General features: G+C 41.8%; 1 protein-coding gene across 5 annotated transcripts in view; it reads right to left on the minus strand.

Annotated features, from left to right (window-relative positions):
* The window catches only part of PHACTR1 (phosphatase and actin regulator 1), a 317085-nt gene that overhangs the window by 35796 nt on the left and 254843 nt on the right, over positions 1 to 26446 (minus strand). For all 5 annotated transcript variants that reach the window (XM_086740218.1, XM_086740215.1, XM_086740216.1 and 2 more), the window contains 3 exons: positions 20485 to 20815; positions 12626 to 12834; positions 10938 to 11094 (listed from right to left, as the gene is read on the minus strand). In XM_086740218.1, the coding sequence (XP_086596344.1) occupies positions 10938 to 11094; positions 12626 to 12834; positions 20485 to 20815 (697 nt within the window). The remainder of the gene's footprint in view (positions 1 to 10937; positions 11095 to 12625; positions 12835 to 20484; positions 20816 to 26446) is intronic.

Below are 26446 nucleotides of genomic sequence, written 5' to 3' on the forward strand. Positions count from 1 at the left end.
CTGAGTCCTGGTAATTTTTTCCATGGAGCAGAGCACGAGGACTCTGGTCTCATGGGCTAATCCCATACTCTCTTGGAACTGAAGTGAGCTAGAGACTTTTATGGTCTACGTGTCATAGACAAGCATTTGTCAGAGCTTATGACCTGGCTAAATTGTCTGTGCCAGCACAGCGACTGAGCAATGCTGAAAGCCTTACTGAAGTCTATGCAGACACTGTCTACTGCTACCCCCTTGTCTATGAGGCCAGTCATTTAATTGTAGAAGTCCATCATGTTCATCAAGCATAACTTTCTCTTGTGAACCCATGTTGACTACTCCTGATGACCTCCTTGTCTTTACGTGCCTGGATATGGTTTCCAGGATTAGCTGCTCCATCACCTTCCCAGTGATTAAGGTGAGGCTGACTGGCCTATAATTCCCTGAGCCCTCCTTCTTGAATAGGTTGCCTAGAGAGGTGGTAGATGCCCCATCCCTGGAAACATTCAAGGCCAGGTTGGACATTGAAGATGTCCCTGCTCCTTGCAGCGTGGTTGGACTAGATGACCTTTAAAGATCCCTTCCAACCTAAACCATTCTATGATTCTAAAACAGGAGTGACATTTGCTTTCCTCCAGTCTTTGGGCACTTCTCCCAGTTGCCACGATCGATCAAAGAAACATTAAAGAAAATAAAGATGGCACTAAATCTTAGGTACTGCTGGGTCAAGTTAGTCCTTTCAGATATACTTTTACACGGAATAGTGAATCAGTGTTGTTCTCTTTTGAAGATTTTAACGTGTCTTAATTGTTAAAACATGACATGTGTAGTGACAAGGGTACAGAACTGAAAGAAAGGCAAGGTACAGTGACAGGCAGGTGGGAGAATCAAATCCAAGACAGTCAAGTACACAACGATCAGGGAGGATGCTGAGACAAGTGAGCTGTGATGCCTAGTATCCCCCCACTGATGCCTTACATTTCCCTGTCACTGTTTTTATATGTGCTTCAAAATCCTTCAGACTGAGGTCAAGTGCTGTACAGTATCTTGAACCAGGATGAGGTGGAGGGAGGCTACTAGCACCGCTGAAATACAAGGAGAAACAAGACTGAACAGAGACTCTGAAGAGAAGAATTAGTCAAGACAAAGGGAAATAAAAGTACCTCCCAAAAATGGGTCACATGTGATGAGTCTTAGAGGCAAAAATTGTATCTTTTCACAGCTGCAGAGCATTTTTTCATCTGTCATGTTACTTTAGAAAACATGATGGAGCCCTTAATTTGCTCGAATTAAACAGTGCAGTGCAAAATGTCAGCAGCTTTTGTAACTGCAGTAAAGTATTAGATTTGCTTTGCTAGTCTGAGGTGGAAGATGAAATGGATGGTGGAGTATCACATAGATCTATGATCCCTGCAAATGCCCAGGTCTCTCTGTCTCAGCAAATGTGTCTGCTCCAAGAAGGGAAGGGTTAATGGTTCTGGCCCAGCCCGAGGGTGAAGGACACCAGGCATTTACACTAAATTTTTAACCAGGAAAAGGGTCTCTGGGGATGTTCTGGTCCTGGGATATCAGCCACTCCTTCTCCTAAAAGGAGCAGAGGGAGGTTTTGGGATGAACTGGAGAATGCCCTGATGGGGAGATTCAAGAAGGCATCAAACTCCCATCAGGGAAATTGCTCCCCACACTGCAGCTGCAGTGTGTCTGTAAACCTGAATCCAAACAAGTCGTTTCCTGTCAGAAGGGCTGCCTGCCTTCTTTCTTTTACAACTGAAATCTGGATCTTGGGACAGGGAAGTCCTTGCACTGGGGGGAGAGTGCTCTAGGAAAGCCAGGGACCACAGTTCAGGTGCTCCAACTTCCCAGTGCAGCCAAACAGCCCAAATGAGCTTGTTCACACTACTTGTGGGCTTATAGCTGGAGGTGGACCAGCTGATGGAGCCATGAAAAGACCTTCATGGCACATGGCCAGGGACCTTTCCCTGTCGCTTCTGTGAGGGCCTCCTGAGGATAGCATTTACTTGCAGTTTGCATCTCTGTGTGCTCCCTCACAGGGCCTGGGCGTAACCGAGCTGCAATCTGCCATTCCACCAGGTGACCGAGGTCCTCCAAACACTACCATTCACCATCCCACCAGGTAACTGAGGTCCCCGTGCATGTGGAGAAGAAGGTGCCTTGGTCCAGGCAGCTTTCCTGTTCCCCACCGAAAGGGGGGGCCTTTGCAGCCCCCACTGTTCTAGATCAGGGTCTCCTGCTTGCAAGGCTAGCTTTTAAATCAAAACCCAGTTGATTGCAGGGAGGCAGGAAAACTGTTTCTGTCTTGATTACTCCAACAAAGGAATTTATGAAGACTTTCCCAGCATGCTGGAAAACTCAGACATTCTGCAAGATAAATAGTCCAACCTGACATTATAGATGCTTGGTCATTTAGCAAATACAATATATCGAATGTTTATTTTATTAATTACTCAGTAGTGCTGCTGGCTCCTGAATTCAGGGATGTCAGTGAAGAACCAGGTTACTGAATATACTGAATTTAGTGCTAACGTGCTTTCCCTGTAGCTTGCTGGTTTGAAAATTACGTATAATCACAAAGGCAAGCAATGACTATTACAGGCTGTATACTTAGAGACACATTGATGTGGTCTACTGCACATGAGAAGACTTCCTTTTCACTGATGTTATTAACATAAATGGTAATTTTACATGGTCAGGTCTGAGGCTAAGGACGTAGCTTAATCCCCACATATGGTCTGTGCAGTGCTTATGAATTCCAGTGCACTGAAATGAGCATAATTCTCATCTGCACTTGCCTCTAAAAGACCAGTTGTAACTTTTCTGCACGTATGCAAAAAAAGTCCCTCTTCATCTCTAGGTGATCCTCATGTTAATGCTATGTCTTAAGGAAAACATGCAAAATTCCCACCTTACATAATTGTATCAGGTATAATGGTAAGTGTATTCGCTTTCTTGGTACATTTGTCCAAAAGATGTTTAATCCTATATAAAACAAACATATAAAACATTAAATCCTATTTACTTCAGGGTCAACTCTTCAAAGAGTCACCTCTGTCTACTCACATACAATAAGCTGCGTATGAAGTTCATGCGTTTCTGGACATAGATGACCATACACACAAGCTAGACTTACTTCTCTAGCAGCCCTGCTTGTGCTCACAGTAATAGTCATAGTGCACATATATGAGCATATATATATTTAAAAGCTGACTGGAGTCAGGATAAAAGACTGGGTTTGTGTTTGGCTCCTTTACAAGGATTACCTATGTTAATATCCAGCAGGTGTGTTGCCAAATAGGGCATAATACATTGAAGGGGGAAAAAAAATGCACACTAACTTCTGAAAGAGGTTAAATAATTTGCTCAAAAAGCAATTTCTCCATTTTACAATCATCAGTCTATGAAGTGAAATTTATTCCTGCCAGTCTGCTTCTTTTATCTACTTGTACTGCCATCTGATGTGTTTCCTTTACAGAAATTACAAGGTCATCCAAGCTGAGCAACTGTTGTGCTTGTGATTAACTCCCCACAATCAGCAGACGCAAAAAATGAAGATTTATGGTTAGATCTTTTCAAGGTGGAAATTTATGAGCTGTTTTTTAATGGGGCTGCCCTAAATTTGTCAGCATTAACCATCAAAAGAAAAAACCAAAACAAACCACCTTCGTTTTCTTCTTTTAAAGCCAGAGTAGAATATTTTGAATCAGGCAGTTCCTTGCTTGTGTTTGTTTCACCTGTTTTTATTAATATTTTAATTCTTTTACTCAAAAGAGAGTACTGTGTGGACTCCTCGCAACCTCTTCCTTGCTGGAGAAATAAAAGACTATTTCTATTACCAAGATAAGTTATTTCATTACTGCCACAGGCTTGCATTATATCACCATGAATTATTTTGCCCAGCAGAGAAATGTAGCTTCCTCTGAGGTAAAAGCTGACAGGGGTTTGGCAACTGAAAGCAACACTGCAATCAATTGGGGGCAGGAAATGAAGGATACCACACCCACTAAATCTGCAAAGGAAACTAAAGTCGACGAAATATATTTGTCTCGGCTGTGCTGACAGCATGAGTTAGACCTCAAATACAGACTGTATCAGGAGGCTGAAGACAATGGGAAGCATGAAGGGGAAACTGTAACCCCATAATGGATTCTGCCTCGGCTTCTGCAGAGAAAGGGTTGGAGAAACAGATGCTGGAACGACAGTGCGGAGTGACTTGCACTGCTTCCATGAGAGCACGCAAGGAGAACAGTGACAGATCCCAGGAATAACGAGTACCTTTCCTGACTGGCGACATCTCTGACTGAAATGAACTTTCGACACACGGCATACACTTTCCATTTCACTCATGGCCACATGGGTGCCTCCGGGGAAACCTTGCCCTCAAATGCCGCTTCCTGCTGCCTACCGTCTACCATTAAGAGCATTCCTTTCCTCATTACAATGTTCCTCCTGCTTTACAATAACATAAATAAATTGTTTCTGCGCATTTGGAGCCCCACCTTCTAACGCGGAGAGACACATCTGCCCGAGGACAGACTATATGCACTCTGCGGGGCTTTGCTTTCATACACAGCAAAACATCTGCTGGCCCTGTCTGAGCAAAAGCAGTGGTGGCAGGGCAGGGGTTCATCCCATCCCAAAGTGGAGCTGCGGCAGAGGAGAGGTCACGCTGCCAGAGCCCATCCAGATCACAGGTCGAGGACACTGTTCATCCCACAAATGAGGGAGCATGTAGAGGTTATGTGTTTTGCGGTGACATTATCCCCTGTCACCTCCTCTTTCCCATGATTGCTCCATTGACCTTTTGCCACAGCAAATTACTCAGATGAAGCAAATTCATGCTGTTAGTTGTTGAAACGCATATCAGAACAATAGTAATAGCATCATTTGTGATGTTAGACTTGTCTTTTTCTGTGATGAATGATGACGTTAGCTATGAAAATTCCTAATATAGAGAGACAAGTACAAACCATGCTCAGAATTAAGGTCCTTGTCCTACTGAAACACAGATGTAGATGTTTAAAGAGATCCTGATATCTGGGTGGTTTTTCAAAAGCACCAAGTCGATGACAGTTTGTCAATGATTGGAATTTTCCAAAGTTCTTAAGTACATATGTACATTTGGAGACTCCAACATACCTTAAAAAACATTCATATGTATATGTGCACATGTGTTTCTTTCAGTCGCTTGCCTGAGGTCAGAAAGCCCATGGAAGATGTAGCCTTCCCGGAGCATTTTAACTACAAAGTCACCTTTCTTGCAGCACAACAGAGCTTGCCAGGACATCAATCAGAGAAAAGAGGGCTGACAAGGGCCTTGAGAGTCAGTTCGTCTCCCATCTCTCACCCCCGCACAGAACCCAGATCAGTTCTGCTCAAAGTATTTACTCCTGGCTGTTGAGCCCAGATGTGTAACGATAACTCGGTTTCAGCTTGTCACCCATAGATAATCACCTGCTTTTGCTGCCTTTCTCCTGATGCTAAGGGCAATTTAGATAGCTCCCTTGGGATTTCTCACAAATGTACACATTCCTCATGAAGCTAAACTAAAAGGGGGGAAAAAAAAGCCATTTTCCCTGGGTACCATTGTGGCTAAAACCCAAGCTCAGCCCTTTGCGGCTTTTTTCGGTCACCCCCATTCATGCATCTAGTGCTGCCACATCGTCCCCTCTAATCCAGGATTTAGATGAGCTTGTTTACCACAATCCCATTTTCCGTGTGATCTATCCCCAGCACCCGACATGTGAAGAGGCAAGCTCCACGCACACATGCCGTGTGTGCTGCCGTTGGGGATGAGCTCTTGCTTTAGGCACTTGCATTTCTCTCATTAGTGGAAGCTAACAATAAGTGTGAGAATTGCAGACGTCAGAGGTAATTAGGAAGAAATTATTTTACGTTACCCAACAAAATGAGGTCTGTGAATAAAGCCTAATCCTGCTGTCTGCCCATTCTTTTTATCCCTAAATGACTCAGAGATGGGGAGGGGACAAAATGCTTTCCACAGCGCTGGATGGGGAACAGCCAGGAGGAGATTCAGCAGTGCTTGAAGAGGGCCATCTTGCTGCCATCCTCTGGCTGAATAAACCTTCCCCTCAATGGGACTGGAAAGCTGTTTAAATAATTAACCGTTCCAAAAAGCTGAATCTCTTCAGAGCCTAATTTTTAGTAAATAAAACCCATGACTTTGGACTATTCAGTTGCCTCAGGCCTCTGAAGGAACTGCTGTGCATTTTAATAACTGCAAGCCTTGCAGACAGACCTTTCCTTGGCACTGGTAACATCTCTATCATCTTCATGGCGATACTGAAGATACAATCCTTTTCCGAAATTGTCCAATTTTTCTGCTCTCCTTTCTGGTTCACGTCTCTCCTTCTGTTTATGAACATACTCTATTGCTCTTTCTCCTGAGTACTCTCCCTCATGCAGAGGCACACACGGACAACTAGCACCTGATGTGAACAAGTTCAAAAGCTTAACAGCAGCCTCATGACATTTTAAAAATCAATGGCAACTTTTTATACTTGTGGGAATTCACCGAGTTCTTTTCATCACAGGATTTCTGGTTCTAGGCAGTGCTTTTCAGTACAGCTAAGGATGATGCAGTATTGATCAGGGAATGCAGAGAGCAGATTACCTTTCTGATCAAGGTACTAGGTGACCATCATCTGTCAAACCTGCTACTCCATAACAAAGATTTATACCTTTTCATACTACATTTCTCAGTCCCAGACACCTCAGTACTATTTCCAAAGCACCAATGGGACTATAAACACATCTAGCAGGTGTGTATGTCCATATCTCACGCGTATGTATTTACAGCCATATGCACACAGACAGTGTCTCCAGGATCTGTTCTCATACTTCCTATCCTTTGCCTTGCGATACTTGCAGTATATTATTTATATTGCTTCAGATCAAGATCTTCCACTTGCTGGTGTAAGGACAGCACCCCATAACGTATTGTAGTGAGTAAATCTAGGGCTATACAATAAAAAATGCAGAGCACTTCTGTATATCTGACAGAGGAGCTTGCCATTGATTCACTGCTTTGCAGCCAGTGGAACATATACAGTGACACAGGATTCAGTTGAGCAACGGGACGTCCATGACTGAAAGTCACAAGAGAGGTAAAAGGTAGTGTGTGGACATTGCAAGAAGTTACTTTCTTCTTTATTTGTTTCTAATTTAATTATTTCCTATTTAATTATTTAGTTAATGTGCAGAGGGCAGCTCCTCCACCCCATCTTTCTTTGATTTCACACTGGGCATGGTAGTGGGTTAAGTGTGATTCCTACAACTAATGGCTTTTGGGAGCGGCACAGCACAGGCTACAAAATCTTATTGGGTTGCCTGTGGCACCTGCCAGTGATGGGTAGCAGTCCAAAACAGCCAGAGACAGGCAGCAGGCGGAAGTCTGTCTTTTCCCTCTGTCTGTTAACTTTCATCGTCCCATTTTTTCTCCTGTTTTCTCCTTTCTATTTTACAGTGCACTTAGATGCACTTCTTGAGCAGCTAGGAAGCTGTGCAGGCACCAGAGGGATAAAATGGAGGAGGAGTTTGGAAGAAGCTGAGCAAACAGAAAAAAAAAGAAAACCATATCCACTTAAAGATTTACTTAGTGCAGAATGTCTGCATTTCAGAGTAGAAGTTAATGGAGTTGTAAGGGCTTTCAGCAGCCATAACATGGCCTCCAGCATCCATTTCCAATCCCCAAGTCACATGTGGTTACGAGCTGGAAGTTCTGCATCTTAATTCACTATTTTTGCTCTTTGTTTCATAGTAGGTATCACATTTCCGAGCAGTCCATTCTGGTTTGGTTAGAGGAGGAGGTCTTCTAATTAGTTGCTGTAATTTCTGTGTAAAGACTGACCAGAAATAGTCTACGGTGCAGTGGCCTATTCACACGGCTGGAATTCACATGGTGTGGGATCTCCTGCCTTTCCTATGACATATTTTGCCATCTTGGGCAAAAACCTCCATTTTTGCTTGGATCTACATGTGCTGAGCCATGATAAAAGATACACACCAGTGAAGCTCTACATGAACGTGAAGTGTTTCAATGATAGACACAAAGGTCTTAATTAATCTCATGGCTGAGCACACCTCTTTCAGGTGTGTAGTGGGCCAGATCCTGCTACAAGATACAGTCTCTGCAGCCTCACCCTTATAACTGGTCTGGTATAAGTCAAGGCACTGTTCTCCCAGCATGAGAAACAGGCGACATGGCGAAGTCTGCTCTGGAGTCCCTTCTACCAGTTGGTGGATGCAATAATAAAGTCATAACAATTTTCTGGGACTAACTGGAGGTTCAGAGGTTCCAAGCTACATTTAAACAGGATCTGAACAAACAATTCTGAGCCAAATTGATGATGATATTGATGCATGGTGCAACTCTAAGGCTGGAGGAGCTACACCTGGGATGATTCTGGTCCCACACAATATGTCAACAGTCAATCTCTCCATATGCCTGGCAAGAAGTGTCTTTAAAAATGACGTTCTCTTTATAGTACTGAATTCTGATCTGCCAAATGTGGCAGCCAATGAGCTCTTCTAAACTAATTACTGTGAGGATTATGCATAAATACTGAAGTATCCTAATCAGCCTTTTGGTGAAAATTAATTGATCCATTACAGCCAATAACTATTTGCTGAAGTTTTTATTCTGCATTTTTTACTTCTGTAAGTAGCATATGTGATTTCATTGGCTGGCTATTTTAAACCGTAGGGGACCATTGGTGGAACAGTACAAATCCCTCTGAAATCCAAAATTGCCAGCTGCAATTACAGTCTGCATCTAGCATCTTCTCTAAGGACTATAAATGCTTCACTACTTTAATTTTGCTTGGCATTTGCATCACTGTGTGACAATTACTGAGCAGTGGCAAAGGATGGATTCAGCAATGAAGTCTGGACAGTAAAGAAATACTGTCCAAATTGAAATATTCTCTCTGTTTCAACCTAATATTCATCAGTCTGTGCACATGGATACATCACATTCAGATACAAAGCACTGGTAGGATGAGTACCTTCCCTTTTGCTGCTGAAATGTCTGTGGCTTTTTGCATATAAGAGATGAGGAAAGTTGTTTTCTCCTCATATTTCCTGACTGTTATTAACCACTCAAAAGGATGAGGTACTAAGCTGTAAATACCAGTAATTAAAAGATTAGACTGGCAACTATATTCTTCCAGATAAGGCTTGTGAAATTCTACCAATTTCAGTGATGTTACACCAGCATAAAATGGGAATGAAACAGCAGTGGCTCAGCTATTTTTTGAGCTCGGATATACACAGTTTTAATTATTTGAAATATTTGTGATTGCCCCTAGGTCCTAGCTGTATTAGAAGACAAGATCAAGCATTATACCTCTGACTGAATGAACAGAGAAGCAATTGGGGAAACAAACAACAACACTGTGAGAATACGGGGCTTATACTGCAAGGGTTCTGGGTATTGCCAAAATTAATTTCCCTTGTTAAAAAAAGTTACGCTGAGAAACATTCTTTAATGGAGAGGTTTTGGAGAGGTGGGATATAAAATATTAATATTAATAATAAAAAACACCTGGGGCACAGTGAGCTGTGCAGAGTCAGTGTTTGCAAATGACACTGTTTACCTTCATCAGACAGAGCTGTAAAACTTCTGAGAGACCTAACTAATTTAGGCAAGCGGGCAACCCAGTAGAGACACTGTTCAATGTCATTGCAAGGTCAAGCAGTGCACAGTAAGATACGCCAAGAGACAAAAATTTCAACCCTTCACATGCTTCAAAGGGTTCAAAATTAATCATGTAAGCAGTGGGACCTTGCTGTCATGTGCTGCTCTTTGAGACCCAGAGCTCCATGTGCAGCTGCAGTCTAACAAGGTATTAGGCTGAATAAAGACTGGACTGAAAAATCACAGTATCAGCAACAGTGCAGTGCCTTCTTGCATACTTTGGGCATCACTGCTGAGGCCCTTCAACAAGAATACTGAAGAATTAGACAGGTTTTGGAGTAGGCTAAGCATGATCCAGCACAAAGACTTTCAAAGACAGGATGGAAATATGTGATTAGTTTATTCCAAAGAAGTGATAAACGAGACCATGAAAAAAAGTAGATAAAATGCTGAAAGAGGTTATTTGCCAGGAGCTCGTAGTGGTGTTCTCCTCTTATGTACTTCATCAAAAAAAAAAAAAGAAAAAAAAGAAAACCCACAAGAAAATTCCCAACAACTGGCTAGTCTTCTCCATGCAGTTTTCTCAGAGTCACACTGGAGGGCAACCAACAGCATTCACCAGCTCTGCATACCACCAAGTTGATAACATAACAGTATTAAATTGATTACAGAAATCCTGGCTGGAGCATAGGTTCTTAGACATTTCTACCTGACTTCAGTTTAATTCTTAACACAAATCTTCCACATTTAATGGTCACCCTTCTACACCCCATGCAATACAGAAAACTGAAACAGCTGGTGAGTAACATCGTTATGAAGATGAAAGAGCCCAGACAGGGTAAATCTATCCAACCTGACCCAACAAAAGCAAGTACTGAAGGATGTAAATATTTTGGATCAGGAAAAGACTGAGCTACTCATGGGAGATGCAGTTGGAAGAGAAAATTATACCTCTGTCTTTTGGCCAAACTAATAATGGCACCTGCAGCTACAGTCCAAAACGTTATCAAAGCTGAACATTTCCCAACGGTGCACCAACAACTCAGTCACATGATGATACTTAATACAACCAAAGATCCAATAGGACATGCCAGGAAAATGAAATTGGGCATTGTATGGGAAGTTATATTGGAGCAGAAATAATGTCTAGAGTCTTTTTTTCCCCTCATAGCTTTTCCTCTTGAACACTGTGAACAAACAGATCTCAAATGTTTACAGACTATGGATAAAAACTGCATCCCACCACATATTTTCAAAAGCTAGAGTTAGAAAAATATTTGTCTCCTACCTTGTTAACTTTGTCCCAATCTGCTGCCTAAGTTCGAGCCTCTCTTCATCAGTCTGCATGGGGAGGATGTTCTTTTCCTCCAGCTCTCGCTTGGAAGGCCTGTTGCTTAGTTTGATTGCTAGAGAGTCCTTCCTGCAGACTTTCCTTGCCAGAGAGCCTGTGGGAGAGAGGAGAGGCTCTGCCAAAGGAGGTGTCAGCATTTCATTACAGCATGCATCAGGCAAAGCAGTAGTAGCCAAGGGAGGATACCAGGCTCTCATGTACACTGGTATGGATTGTGGGAAAAGGGGTGTGAATTAACTGCATGTGCTCAATTAACCTCAATTCATACCATAATAAGGAAAAGCTGAATTTGGTAGGTATACAGGAAAAATAAATTAAAATATTGCTCTATACAGGGAAGTGGAGAAGAAGGGCTTGTTTCAGAATTGCTAGTAGCATCTGTAGTTTTCTCTAGCACAGTGCTTCTGAACCATGTAATGGAACGAATAATTCAACCTCAGAACCTGGGCAGGCAGCAGAGCTACAGTATGCAGAAAGTGAGAGGTATCTCTCTCTTGCAATGCAATATCAAGACATCCAAGCTAGCACTAGAAGGAATCAAGTCAATCAGAAGCAGCACAGATCTCTACATACATTAATTGACACTGCTTCTCGGGCAGTGACAGTGGCAAAGACACTGTGAAAACCTGTGGCCTTTCACGGCTCAAGCTTGCTTTCCTAGGCTGGCATCCAAAGGATTTTGAGCAGGGAAGACAGACACAAGCAGACAGACACAAACCCATGAGAGGTTTTGGGCTTTGGCAGGAGAGTGTGAGATGGTGCAGTTCCGCTCTGTTTCTTAGCTTAAGAGCAAGTACTGCCTAATTTCACTTGCAGGGTAAGGGACGATTCTAAGGGGATGAAACATGCCTGTTTTAGAAACTTCTCTGTATGTGTTTCAAAAAAGGTGTTGTTTGTTTGTACTGCTCCCAGTTTTCTGAAGAAAAGAAATCCAAGGGCCTGAAACTTCAGCTTGACCTGAAGGATGACAAGCAGTTGTCATACAAAAAAGTATGGTATCTTGTCTTCATGGGAGAGTCCTATGATGCCACACTGAGGCAGGAGATGGGTTTCTCAGACAGGTCAGGAAGGGGCCACAGGTCCCTCTCCAGACTGTAACTGTGATCTGGCTATCAGTTAACCTCTTCTCTTCTTATCTGAGCCCAATTCTTTGATCATGACCCCTTTCAAAGTATGTGCAAACTTACAATTCTGGCATGATTTAATACTTACTATACATGAAAGCTCTGATTCTCTATCAGTGGAACTTATTTCATCCTCCTGAAGTAACTCTATTTAGCTGATCTTGACTTAAGCCAAAGACAGGGCTTCTCTACACCACAGACACTTGGGAAAGTGAATCCAAAAGTCAATTTGAAAGTGAACTAATATAAGCCAAAACCAGTGACTTGAATTCTGTCTGAGAACTACCCAGACAGGAATTCATGTCGATTAGGGAAATCACTATAAATTCACATTATTTGTTATTTCAGATTACTTTACCAAGTGTCCCCATGTAGTCAAGCCCTGAAAGATGTAAAAGGCATGGTCAAGAAAAAATTCACAGGCCTTGTGATTCCCTTGTGTACTGAGAGTTCAGAGGAAAAATTAAATAAATGAAAAGGAAAAAATCACATGAATCTTACTTGTAAATAATGAGTTATCCTCATCTTCATCTTCCTCTTCCTCCTCTTCCTGTCTTGTGTAGAGGCAGGAAGAATCTTCGTAGTCGGTTTCATGAGGCACATTTTCTTTATTGTCATCGCATTCGATCACAACAGTTGGCACTTGTCTCAAGTCTGGAAGGCCCCCAGGTCCTGTTTTTGTAACATTGTCACCTGTGTGTAAACCAGAGCTGTTGGGAAAGAAAAACAAATAAATAAACTAAAGGAAACAGCTCGATGGAAGACTGAGTTGCTTCTCTCGCTGTATTTAGAGAAGTAGTGGTCTTTCATCCCTTTTGAGAAGAAATGAGGACAGAAGGATCTTCATGACCAGCAAGACATCTAATGGGTTTAAACCCAGTATACATTAGATTTAAGGTACAACACTTGGTAGGGAGAGGCAGGATAGCACGCAGGCAGAAATATTGTCAGTCAGGACTGAGAACAAAAGATCTGAAGCAAATATAGTCTCAAGGCTTAGTGGGGCTTAGTATCACCAGCTACTCAGAGTGTTAAGCATGTCTTCAGTCTGCTGCCTGTGTCACCTCTCCACTGGCATGCGGGCAGTAAGGAGAAAATAACTCACTTGAATGCAAAAGGTGGAGTGAGAGAATGGGAGGAAGAAAAGGCATAGATTGTAGAGGAGGTTTGTAGAAAGGCAGAGGGAAACCATGACTTGCACTGTTTAGGCAAGATAATGCTGACTGGCTTGAGGGGGAGGCAAGGGCACAAACCTATGAAGCACAGGGGACTGAGTATGTGAAACTGGGCTTGGAGAAAATAGAATTTGGGAACTGGTAAGAATAAGAAGGGAGGGAGCTAAAGCCTGGGAGGTTTGTTTGCTAATGGCACAGTTATATGTTGTGGGGGCTGCAGTGACGATACGTCCCTTCTCCCGTTCCGGGCTCCTCACTCCAGCCAGGTGCTGGAGATCAATCTGGCTGGAGCTAACATCACATTTCTTTTGTCACATAAAGAGTGATCGATCGTTTCCCACAGCTTAGTGGTCCAGGCCTGTTGTCAGTACTGCTACCATCTAGCTCCATTTATGTGTTGATTTCAGAGCCTTTTACCAAGGAACATATAGATACAAGTAAGGAAACGGGAATGTGAGGAAGTGATCAAAGTCAAACAAAAGGTGAAAGAAAAAGCCAGGAACAGAACCAAGTTTCCCAACCTATTTTTATCTACTTGCTCATGTTGCTTTTCCAAAATGAAATGAGGAGAGACTAGGAGGCAAAAATGATGGCTGCTCAGGTTTATTTTTGAGTCAACAGAAACTACTCTCTCTCTTAAGTCCCAGCAGCGGCAACAGCTGTACAAATGGTGGGGAACATTTGCCTTTTGGACATTCTCTCTATGTCAAACTCCTGTTTTACTTTCCACACGAACATAGGTGCGAAACCAGATGTGCTGGCCAAGTTGCACTTGAGGCAACCAAATTTGAGGCTGACCTTACCAAGTGCTGAGTAGTCTCAATCCCCTTGAATGTTTTAGCCCATTTAGAATACCAGAGGCATTCTGCATCTTGAAAAATAATGTTGTATTCCTCTCTCTTTAAAATTATTTTCTACTGAGTCAACTTGAATCATTTCTCTTTCTTCAAAGACATAATTTTGTTCATTGCAACATTTACTATTGCAGACTAACCAACAATGAGATGCATACCTTTACTGGATGCCTTGAAGAGAGGCACTCCATTTCCTTAGTGACAGTCTATATTTTATATCACAAAGTATGAAAGATTTATGAAGAATTGGCTTGTGAATTTTTGTACTAGACTTCAATGAGTTTGACCCCCCCCAAAATTTTTCACCCTGGAAGTAGTTTTAGAATTGATCAGAATTCTCCTAATAAGACATAAAAGCACTATAGTCTTTAAAAACTCAACTAACTTCTGATTTATTGATATGCTTTAATAACTTTCATTATATTACCTTCATTTTTAAAATCTGCTTTCTCTGTAGCCTATTTTTTGCATAACTCTTTTTAAGAGGAAAGGTAGGAAATAAAAAAACTTGAAATTAAATTGCCAAGAGAAACTAAAATGGTGTGAAATTCTGTTAACATTGCTTAAAAAAGGAGAAGAAATAAGAAACTTCCAATGGTGAACACAACCACTGGATCATTCAGTTAATTTTAAACCAATATATACACAGAGAGTAAATGTAAGTTCACTAAGTCCCTTCCGGAAGTGCAAATGAAAGGAGCAAAAAGTAGTTCAGCATCCGGGACCATTTGGTGCTTCCCTGTTCTGTGAAGGATCTATGTAGGTTACAGACGCATCCTTACGGGTGTGCCCATAGGGTAGCAGATATCAAAGTGGTTCACAAATCTAGGTTACCAAGCAAGGTATCGGATGGCAACAAGATTTACAAATTACCATGCTAGCTCTTTATTTGAACTAGTGATCTAGAAATAGGCAGCTTCTCATCTCATTGCAATTTTTCTGAATCATCCACTTTCTTGATAATACTTCTTTCTATTTTAAGCCCCTCATTTTTCCTAGTGTTTTGTGTTCGTCTTGATTACAATCAGCCTTTTCCACAACATTTTGGCTAAGTCAGCTCTCTAAGCAAAGCACTTGTGAAATACATGCAGTATTGCAGTATACTTAAGAAAGACAAATCAAGGTCACTGGCTATTTCTATTGTGTGTAAATTCTTCTTGGTAATTAGCAAAAAACCCACATGGTCAGGTGGTCTACACCACAATTTTTTTTTAGCATTATTTACCAAAAAGCACACGATTGTTTCAAACAGTCCATTTTAAATCGGCTTCATGTTTTGCAACAAAATTAGAGAACAAAGCTACAGCTAAGCAAGTACTTGGTTGAAGAAGATAAATGTATCTTAACACATAGATTTGAATAATTCATAGCTGACTAGTACAAGCACTTGCAATTACTGTTGCATCATCTTGACGTGATCAAAACAGCAAAAAAGGTTACACCACTACAGCTTACAATGTTTCTAGTGAGAAAATATTTTAATGAAAAATCACAATTTAAGCATATGAGTACAGACAAAATTGAAAAAGAAAAAAAGTGGAAACCTTCCTGTAAAGTGTAGTGGGAAAAAACCGCACACTTCTTATCCGTCATTCCAGGCTCTTTGATTTTGGAATAAAGAGTTACATTTTTATCAGTATATTTTCAGATCCGCAGTACGCTTTTCTGTACTTATCAGTTAAAAGAAAAATCTGAAAAAACTTCAAACCACTGTATATACATTTCTACAATACAGGCACATGTGTAAGAGACTGAGAGAGAAGGCAGAGCTATAAATATGAAGTGTTTCTATCCTTAGGCAATGCTAAAGTTTAGACAAAAAGCAATTCTCTTGACAAGTTTTATGGAAGATAAATGTTTTTTGACTCAAATACATTTTATAAGATTTACAAACACTGGTAGGAATGTCTAATGCATTTAATTGCATAAATCTACAGTCTGAAGCTGAATTGGGTGTCCCAGAGGAACTGGTCTCACACATGGGTGTTTTGGACGTAGCGATTTTTCACTGCTCTGCCACAGATGCAATTCTCGCTCAGGGTGAGATATTGCCACTTAGCAGCTCTTTGGTACATATGTTGAACAAATTGAGGCCTTGATTGAGCTGTGAGTGTAAAAGAGCCCACAGAGCAATTGAAATTAATTGTCCTCTTTCCAGACAGACCGAGACCTACACGGGCAAGGCAGAAAATAAGGCTAGTTGAGATTAAGAAGCTGCTTCTCTAAGTCAAAATTAAAGATAGATTCCAGTGGCACAAACAGATTTCTAAAGCTTTCTTTGCTGCTGTTTGTGACACATGGCTTTCTGGGCAAGGTCTTTCGTCTCCATTTCAATTCAGTCAGGAGGACAGAATAATCAATTGTTCAGGTTGGAAGAGATCTTTAAGATCATCAAGTCCAACCATTACCCATGTCCTATTACTTGGGAGAAGAGACCAACACTCACCTCACTACAGCCTCCTTTTGGGTAGCTGTAGAGAGCAATAAGGTCTCCCCTCAGACACCTTTTCTTCAGACTATTTTCACCAACTCTTAAAATGCATTCTGAAATGGTAAAAAATGATGCCAGAGTCTTGGAAAGTTGCTTGCAGTAGGGCACAAATTGGCAACAGAGGATGCAGAAAAAAGGTTATGTGGAAATAACCCTCTTCTCTGTTTCAACTTAATCTATCATAAAGCTGGTAATTTATCAGAGAAAATAGAGGCCAACTGGCAGTGCAAATGACATGTCATAATGGTCATAGTATGACAAGGGACAGATTGCCCTTCTGAGAACAGGTTATGGAGAGCTGTTATGAGTACCAGAAAATGTTTGCCATCAAAAGTGTTAAGTGAGCAAATGAACTTTATGTTCTATAGTGTCTGTAATAAAACTGAATTAAATATCCAGGCATTAGTGACTATTTTAAGTTATAAGAACAACTGGGACTTGAATAGCTATTACATGCTTTTAATGTACCTTAAGACACTAACTTATTAATATTCACTAGATCTAGGATGAGGCAGTAACATGCAACCACTCGTGCAGAGTGGAAAATAGAGGTAGAGAAGCTCAGTAGCTTTCTCAAGGTCAAAGACAGCAAAATAGCTTCTGGCTTCCAGGCTGGTACAGAGGAACAGCTCATTTTTCTTTGGTAAGTTTCTGGCTCATTGGTAAAGCACTGATTTCAAGTATCAGTCTTCAGATGTTGTTAGACCATCTGAATTGCTTTTGTGAAAGCAAAAAATCCAGATTGCTAGAGGAAGGGGATGTTTTAGCATTTCATTCCTTGCTTCTGTCCACACTCACAGTCCTGGTGGAGAGAAGAGTTGTAAGGTCTAAGAAAAGTATACTGGGCAAAATGTGGAATTGAAATGAAATAGTTATGGATTCAGTGAATATCAATAGAGTTTAACAGACTTGAGGAGCTCCCACTGCACTGGGAGCAAAGACACTAGACACAGAGAAGGAAAAGAAATTATCCTAAAGGAAAAAAACCCCACAAAATAGAGCAGAAAACTGATCTGCACTTGTCTTCATGATCCCCCTTTATGAAAAATAAAATACTATTCTAAATAATCCCCCAAAGTACTGGATTTGGTAGCATTATTACTGCAGCATCATGGCAATTATTCTGGAATGCTGTAGGATAAAGACTGAGATCAGCAAAAATAAATGCTGCCAATGAACATAGCATTCCCCAGAAGATGCCTCAGAGACTTGCCAGGCACTCTCATCTCCTCAAGATTATTGATCCAACAGCAGTGACCCAATAGCACGTTATCCTGGAAGGAACAGTAAAGCTCAGGATCTCACTGCATATCCTATGCATGCAAGAGATGTGAGCACTCTACCAAATTTTAAATAGAGGAAAACAGATCTAGGATCTCTGCAGTTTTAAAAAGCTCTCAAGACTTCTGGGCTGAAGTGTTCAATGACAAATACTGTGGCATGATTTCTGCTGGATTTAACCCGGATTTTATACAATTAAAGAAGAACTACTGCCAAAACTATTACAAAACAGTAGCATTTCATGCAAATAATCCTCACCTAAGTTAAATATATAAATTTTAAAAATGTGCACAAATCTTCAAGAAAAGTTAGCCAATTTACTAATATCACAACATGGCTTGAAAAAGCAATTAAAAAAATTAACTGCAAGTGTTAGCTCCACTTTTACCTGTAAATACTATGAAAATAACAATTACTATTATGGGAAACAATCATCACCTCTTTTATCTCTTGTGAATGCAAACGTTATTTATTTCTTTTGATGAGGAGAATAACTGAAGTACTCAATACTTTATCTCATTATTGAAATAAAAGTTAGGGAATGCAAAAAGGCTACGAAAAATCAACTATCTGCAATATCATGAACTAGGGCTCATTTTCATTTAAAATGTGAAATATCAGTGCCACAATCTTTTCTTGTTTTCTTTTGCAAAGGGAGGCAATTGCTTTGTATTGGGAAATAAATCCTTGCTTATTCAGTTTTTAACAAGCAGCACAGTTTCAGTTTCAAATTAATAGTTAAAAACAAACAGCATCACCTTCTTTACATCAGTTAAACATATTTGTAGATATAGACATGAATAATGCCTAGAAATTGGAGCATTCATTGCTGTGGGCAACAGATGCCACAATGAAGTCATAGTCTGAGAGATGTCACTGGGCTTAGGATAACGAAGTGCCTTCTGCATACAGTGTGAGCCAGACAGTATGACATCTGACCTACGCTGGGGATGGCGCGGGCAGCACAGCCCCAGAGGAGCCTTTGGGAGACACCAAGTACCCTCTGTACTTGGTGCACCAAGCTTTGGAGTGATGCAGATGCATCTGACCAACCCTGCTGGCAATGTGAGAGGTACGTAGGTAGCCATTGGGCAAAGGGGGGAATGCGGATGCTCTTTCCAATGCTACCGCTAAAGCTCTTTTACTGATGGGAACAGGAATCTCCCTCAGAGCCCTAGCAGTGTCTCCCCAGCAGAGGATTCCCCCATGCTGCAGAAACAGCAGCCCCCATGATGTAACCTCAGAGCTCTTGCTTTCCTGGTACTAAAATAAGCTGGCAGTGTGGACAGCCTCTGGTCCCCTGACTCTTTTTCATGCAATAAGGAGAATCTGCTGTCCCTAATTGAATTCTTTTAAACTATGCATTATAATGAAGCTAATATTATCACAAAAAGGTACTCGGGCAAATCATTATGCATTTTGTCTGTTACAGCAAATATTTTACCTTCCTCTCTAACAGGAGGATGATCTGATGCTCCTAGAGCAAGCTGGCTACTAAACTGCCCTTGGTACTAAATAGAATATGAAATTTTTTGGACTATCTTTCCTATTCTGGGACTTGCTCAATTTTTGTCTACAAGATGAAATAAATTTTCCAAAGCTTGCTGATCTTGCAGTGTATGAGGGCAGCTTGCATTTATACATGCTTCACTTACTCAGACTTTTTGAAGTAGCATACACAGATGCCCACAAATGACAGTAATAAAAAACAGCCCCAATGCAGCTAAGGTTCTTCTGATCAAATGTACAACCTTCCTCCAGATGCAAATGAAGGAAGGTGGCTGCTGTGGAATGGGTTAAATATTTATTTTAGAGATGAAACATAAAATTTACTTTAAATTAATTGAAATAATTTAAATAGTTTATTTTAAACGCCTCTGAGTGACTTGTAGGAAGTCCTCATAGGTTATTTCAAGCTAATTGGTAATACTGATCAGATGCCCTTGTTGAGTGGCACACTTGGTTTTTATCACTCTTTTCTGAATCTTCCACTTCCTCTCCCTTTTTTTTTGGTCAATCCTCCACATAACTAGAGCTTTGCAGTTATGCACTCTGCAGTATATACTGCAAGCCAGGCATGTCCTATTAACATCTTCTCCACTGGCTGTACTATCTAGCTCCTTGAACAGGACCAACAGGGTTCAGGAAATTTGATCTTTTTCTCCTTTCTGCCACAAACTTGGCACTTCTGTCAAACAAGCCTGGAAAGGCTCTTTCCTCATCCCTGTTTCTCCAGCAATGGTTGCCCTGAAGTCGTTAGACCCCCCAGAGGAGAGGCCTCATTCAAGTACTATCAACATAACTTTGAGTTCTGCCCAGAGAGGTGGTGGATGACCCATCCCTGGAAACGTTCAAGGCCAGGCTGGATGAGGCTCTGAGCAACATGATCTAGTTGGGGATGTCCCTGCTCCTTGCAGGGAGCTTGGACTAGATGGCCTTTGAAGGTCCCTTCCAACTCTAACCATTCTATGATTCTACGATAACTCAAGTGGTGATATTGATACTCAGGTTAGCAGGAAACTGCACATCAATATGTAATTTAGAAAGTTGATCCATTACCTTTCTAGCCTTTGCATGGTCATGGCTAGTGTTTTGTTCAGTTCCTCTATCATCCGGCACCCTGAAGGGTGAATGGGCAACGTGCTGGACCCAGAAGGCAGGTGCTGGCTGTGGCTGCCGTACTGGAGCTGGTGCTGGTGAGCTGCTAACTGGGATGGCAGGACAGTGTGATGGTGCTGGGTCAAAGGCTGCTGGGAGCTCTTCTGCGTGGAATAGGATGAGAGAGAGAGGTCTGGCCCCCCTAAAGGCATGCAAATCATGACTTTCTTTGGAGGTAGTGGAGGTGACAGTTTAACTGGCATACAAGGCAGTTTCACAGGAGCGCCAGGATCTAAAACAGAAGAAAGAGAGGCCCTGGTGTTAATTTTCATGTCAATAAGATGGAGTTCAGAGCACCTGCCTGGGTGAGCGGGTACTGAGTCAACGCAGGAGAGTGCACTCCTTCCCTGCTGCAACAGACAACTCTGCATAGCATGTGCTCAGCATTGTCTTACAAAAAAATACTGTTGTTTTGCAGTACTTCTGAGTCTCACAAAAAACATCCCAGGGCTATGCATGCCCCTTAATAAACAGCGTTAAGCAATACTTAACAAGGCTTGTGGCACACTTGGAAGCTTTAAAACCCTAATCCTCCAAAACAGCCCTGTGAGGTAAGCGCAATGTCTTCTGCTCAACAGGCATGCAAATAGTGGGAGAGCAATTTGGTGTCTGAAGTTACAGGATGACTCACCACCACCACTGCTGGAGCAAAAGCTCAGGGATTCCTGACCCTTCTCAGCCACTGCAGCGCAATTACTACAATTCACATTTCTTACAGCTTTGTAATGTGCAAAACGTCTGGTGTTAAAAATTACATTATAGGGCAAGAGAGAAAAGAAACACCGTTTGAATACTAAACAGGAGTGGTCCAGAAAAACAAAGAGTACAGAAGGAGAAAATGATACAGGGCAGAAGATTGTCATGTTTTAATGTATTCTTTTACAGGAGACTTGGCAGGCACTTTTCTCTGGACTCATGGACTGATTTTGAACCTTTTTAACTCTAGTTATGTTCGTTGACCTGCCAGGCAAAGACTCCCTTGACTTCCATGAGAAATCCATGAGAGGTCCACAAGCAAACCTCTCTGCCAGGACTCAACTGAAGGACGCAGTTTTTCAGAGTTGCACTGTGAAATGTTTTCAGAAGGAAGAAAAAGTAATGGGAGGGCTTGTAGTTCCCAAGATGGGTGTGAGAAATGGTCACAACAAATGCGAAGAGCAAAACCCAGGGCAAACATACACTGTGAGCTGCAACTGTGAGTTTGTGCTTAGGATGAAGGCCAGGCCTTTTCCCATGTGGAATACCACAGACATTTGGCTCTCCAATGCAGCTCTGTGGGCAAGGCTTGTACGATCTTTGGCCTCTTGTTGCTTCAGTCCTTGCTGTAACATGGCAAGGGAATTGAAGGGCCAGAATCTTCTTTTGACCCAAGAAAGCTTGGGAGCAAGATGTTGCTCTCTGGTTTCAAAGGTCATTACCCTCCTGAGTAATATCAGATTTCTAAAGACCTTTTCCAGATGGTTCTTTTTAGCATTAACTATCCTTCCCCTCACCCCCTTTATTCTTTTCTCCCTCCTGGCCTGTTCTAGGTATTGCCTATACTAGAATTCATATCTACTAGCCACTGTGCATAAGGTTGACAATAGGACTTCCAAGCACTAACACTTCTTGAAAATGATTAAGGACAGTAATACGGAAAAAGACCATGCATAGATCCAAAGATGAAATAGAGTCATGGAGAGAAAGTGGTCTTTCCACATTGCAGAGTGGGAGAGTTACAGAGAGCAGAACTCAAGTCTGAGCTACAAAAACTACACTGAGATCTGCACTTCTATTTTGAAAATGCAAGTTTGACTGCTAGTTTTAGAACCTTTTCTGCTGTATCTCAATTATAATCTTCAACTGACTGTGCCTGTGCCTGGACGCCTCACCACTTTGTGTATGACACAGGGGAGTCATCCTTGACGGTGAATTCAAAGACATCCCAGCTGTAGGCATCTCTTGCTTCTGACAAAAGAATAACTAGAAGTATCAGCTGGGTTTGCTGCCTTCTGTGATCCTGAAGATTAGAGCAATATTGTATGTTGGGAGTGAGTATAATGTGCCAAATGGTTCAGATGTAAAACAAACAGGAATCCTTAAATTTTTCTTCTAAAATACAGCAAAAATTTATTTTCCTTTCTCATGCAAGCATTCATCTTCTAGTGTTGTGACAGAGGTACTGAAGCTTTGGAGTTGCATGGCAGAACAAGTCTAGCTTAATTATCCCGAGTAACCACATACTCCATCATGAATCAGTTGTGCATACTCTGGTTTCCACTCTTCACAACAAAGGACCTTTACTTTCCACTTAAATGTAAAGAAATCTTTCACATCAATATGTTTTCAGTGGTATCAGTGCTGGGTGACTCCACTGGACACCTGCCAAAAATCTTGTCCATTATTTTTAACCTAAGGTTTTATTCAGACCGACTGTGTTTCACCCAAGTTCTTGAGCCTGTCTCAATACAGCCCTAATACCTAAAAGAGCCTTGAAAATAAGCCAGAGGCATTAAATCTACTTGTCTGCCCTTCACCTTCAGGAGAATTCTACTTGTCTGTTAAAAAAAAAAATGGCGAAAAGGAGAAAGAGTTCAATCCGTTAACTCGGATGTATCAGTATATCTTCACCAACATCAGTAACAGAGACCTTGTACTGCAAGTTGTACTGAGTGGTCAGATCAGTGAATGTGCTGAACAAATGTGGCCTTGCTCAAATCTATGGGGTCCAGTCATGCTGTTGGAAACTGCGCTACCATCATCTGGAGTAAATGAGAGAACAACTTGTCCCTGCATGAAAGAGTGAGACAACTGTGTTTTACAGTTCTTTCCTCTGTTTGTTTCAATTTCACAATGCATTTGATGTATGAACCAGGAGTGGAAACAGTCATTGCCTCCAGCACGAAATATCCATCAGACATGGACATCTGTAGATGAATAAGAAGCTGGGCAGTGGAAATATGAACAAGGAATCTGTGATAAGTGTCTCCTTAGTGGAATAGCACCAGAGTCTTAAATCACTGCACAAAAGCACTCATGTGATAGAAGAGAAGTAAACTGTGTGAAGCCAGGTGTGCAAGTCTGATTAATCACTTTTGGCTGAGGTTCTTCATGCTCAAGAGAATAATGAGCAATTTTGCAAGATGCTGGTTCCCACCAGAGTTGTGACCACTCAGTACTGAGCATGGGTAAGTAATAACGGTGCCAGAATTGATGAAAGAGATGTTAGACATCAACCTTCCCACTGCTGATGACAATAAACTACTTAAAAGATAGTTGTGGATGCCACAATATTTGCTGCACATCAGACCTTTGACAAGCAGGTCAGCCATTATCCCTTCCATATAGATCATTTTGCTTACACCTACTGTGGTGCATTTCCTTTTGGGTTTTCAGGAGATAGATAAATAACCTTTTATTCACTGCACAAAAGGTTTGCTCACGTATGATTCTTCTGATGTGTTTGTTTGTACACTGCAGCTGTACAGTGACTACACCAAGCCGAACTACACTACACTGAATGTGGCTGGAGAGCTGGTTAGCACACGTTGCAGATACAACTGTTGTAGGTAGGGTGCTAGGAAGTTCTGGATGTATGGCAGCAAATGTTGCTCCAGTAGGGTTCATTAAAAAGCTCACTAAAATCTTCAAATTCTGCCCCAGCACAACTACTGCATGGAGAAAGAGGGCATGCTTGGGAATCCTGGGCTTGTGGCAGGGCTGGCTGTGTTTGCTATCTTGCCAGTGGCAGAAATGCTCTTTCTTGACTCCTTGTGATGCCAACCAGGAGCCAGTATTGTACCCCAACAGCAAGGAACGCCAACAGCCTCCTAAGCTCAGGAGCCAGGAGATCAAAGTATTATTCCCCCTCTATTCAGCGCTTCTTAGTCTGTATCTAGATTACTGTGCCAAACTTAGGACCCTCCAGGAAAGACATCAAAAGCTCAGAATGAGTCGAGCAGAGGGACACTGCAATGGTTGAGGGCTGGAGCACCTGACTTCTGAGGAGAAGTTGAGGGACTGGGGCTTGTCAGCTTGAAGAAAAGATAGCTTGTGTGGGGAACACCTAACAGCAGCCCTCCAGTACTCATGAGAAGATTATCAATAAGGTGGAGTCAGGCTCTTCACAGTGGTGCACAGTGGGAGGAGGAGAAACAGTGGGCAAAAACTGAAACAAAAGAGTTTCAAGACTGGATTATAAGGAAAATGTTTTCTCCCATGAGAAGAGCCAAACAGTGGAAGAGGCTTGCCCAGCCAGGTTGTGCAGCTGGCATCCTTTGAGGTTTTCAAGACTCAGTTAGACAAAGCCCTGAGCAACCTCATCTGATCCCATAACTGGCCCTGCTTTGAGCAGGAAGCTGGACTAGAGACTTGCTGAGGTTCCTTCCCACCTGAACAACGTTATATGGTAACTTTGCTGTACTATATACAATGACAAGTAATACAACTTGTCATAAAGTTAATGAGTTACTCTTTAAATTCCATCTAAGTAATTCATTCTGTAATGTGCAAAAAAAAAAAAGTGCAGAAACCAGCATGGGTTTGGCTGAGGTTCTTCATGCTCAAGAGAATGAGCAATTTTGCAAGATTCAGGGAGCTCCATAGTGGAAGTGAGGTGATGTGCCTGATATTTGCTGGTAGCATTTGGACAAGTAGCTTTTACTTTTTCAGGTCTTCTCTCCGGGAATCACTTGTGGCTAGAACAGCAGGAGTCTCTTTTCTTATTTCATAGAATCATAGAATGGTTAGAGTTGGAAGGGACCTTCAAAGGCCATCTAGTCCAACCTCCCTGCAAGGAGCAGGGACATCCCCAACTAGATCATGTTGCTCAGAGCCTCATCCAGCCTGGCCTTGAACGTTTCCAGGGATGGGGCCTCCACCACCTTTCTGGGCAATCTGTTCCAGTGTTCTATAACTCGCATCGTAAAAAATTTTTTCCTAATTTCTAATCTAAATCTAACCCCCTCTATTTTAAAACCATTACCCCTCGTCCTATTGCAACAGGCCTTACTAAACAGCCTTTCCCCATCTTTCTTGTAGGCCCCCTTGAGGTACTGGAAGAAAACTCATTTTAATGAGTTTTTGAGCAGATTCATAAAGACAAGCTTAAAACTGTTCTCAAAGATATGCCGTGCATCTCCTGCCGACTACAGCAAGACCTGCAGCCAAGTCTTCAGGGAAGATTTGAGACAGAAATTCTTTGCTGTTCTTCTGCATCACATATGCATCCAAGGCTCAAGTTGAGTTTGCAGAATACAAGCAAAGCATGCAGACTCTAAAGGTTGAAAAGTACAGCTCTGCATGAATTCTCCTGCAGAGTCCTGAAGAGGATTTCAAAGACAAGATTTCCTGATACCTATATGTGCTAGGTACTCCCCTGCAGGTACCAGCAGGCAGAGGAAGGATGGAGAGAGCAACTGCATCAGGGTCTAGTTTCCCATGAGAACCTGGGGGTGTTGGTGAAGGGTTCTCCCTCAAGAACACAATGAAAAGAGAATTGTCCATCGACCGCACATAAATGCAACTTGCCTTCATGAATGTAGCCTGCCAGAGCAGGCAGCAGGAGGTAATGTCACAGAGGAGGAAGCTGGTGAATAACGTCTTGGGCTTATCTACAGAAGAGCCTTCTGAGATACATCTGACTGTTGCATAATAAAATACTGCAGAGAATAGTTATTGGATTAATTACTTTTACAATGCTGTAACTAACAACCAGCTGTGTTGTGGCAATGCAGCAGGACACCAGGTATCCATGTTCTCAAACCTCACCCTTGGCTTGTCTGCATTATCAGAAGTAACTTTTGGGGACTTGTAACATTTCCTACCCTGTTAAGTGTTTGCCTCTAATTATGAATTAGTTCTTACTCTAAAGAGACATAACTAG

This window comes from Chlamydotis macqueenii, chromosome 2 (assembly GCF_036417535.1).
Source record: "Chlamydotis macqueenii isolate bChlMac1 chromosome 2, bChlMac1.mat, whole genome shotgun sequence".
NCBI classification, from domain to species: Eukaryota; Metazoa; Chordata; class Aves; order Otidiformes; family Otididae; genus Chlamydotis; species Chlamydotis macqueenii.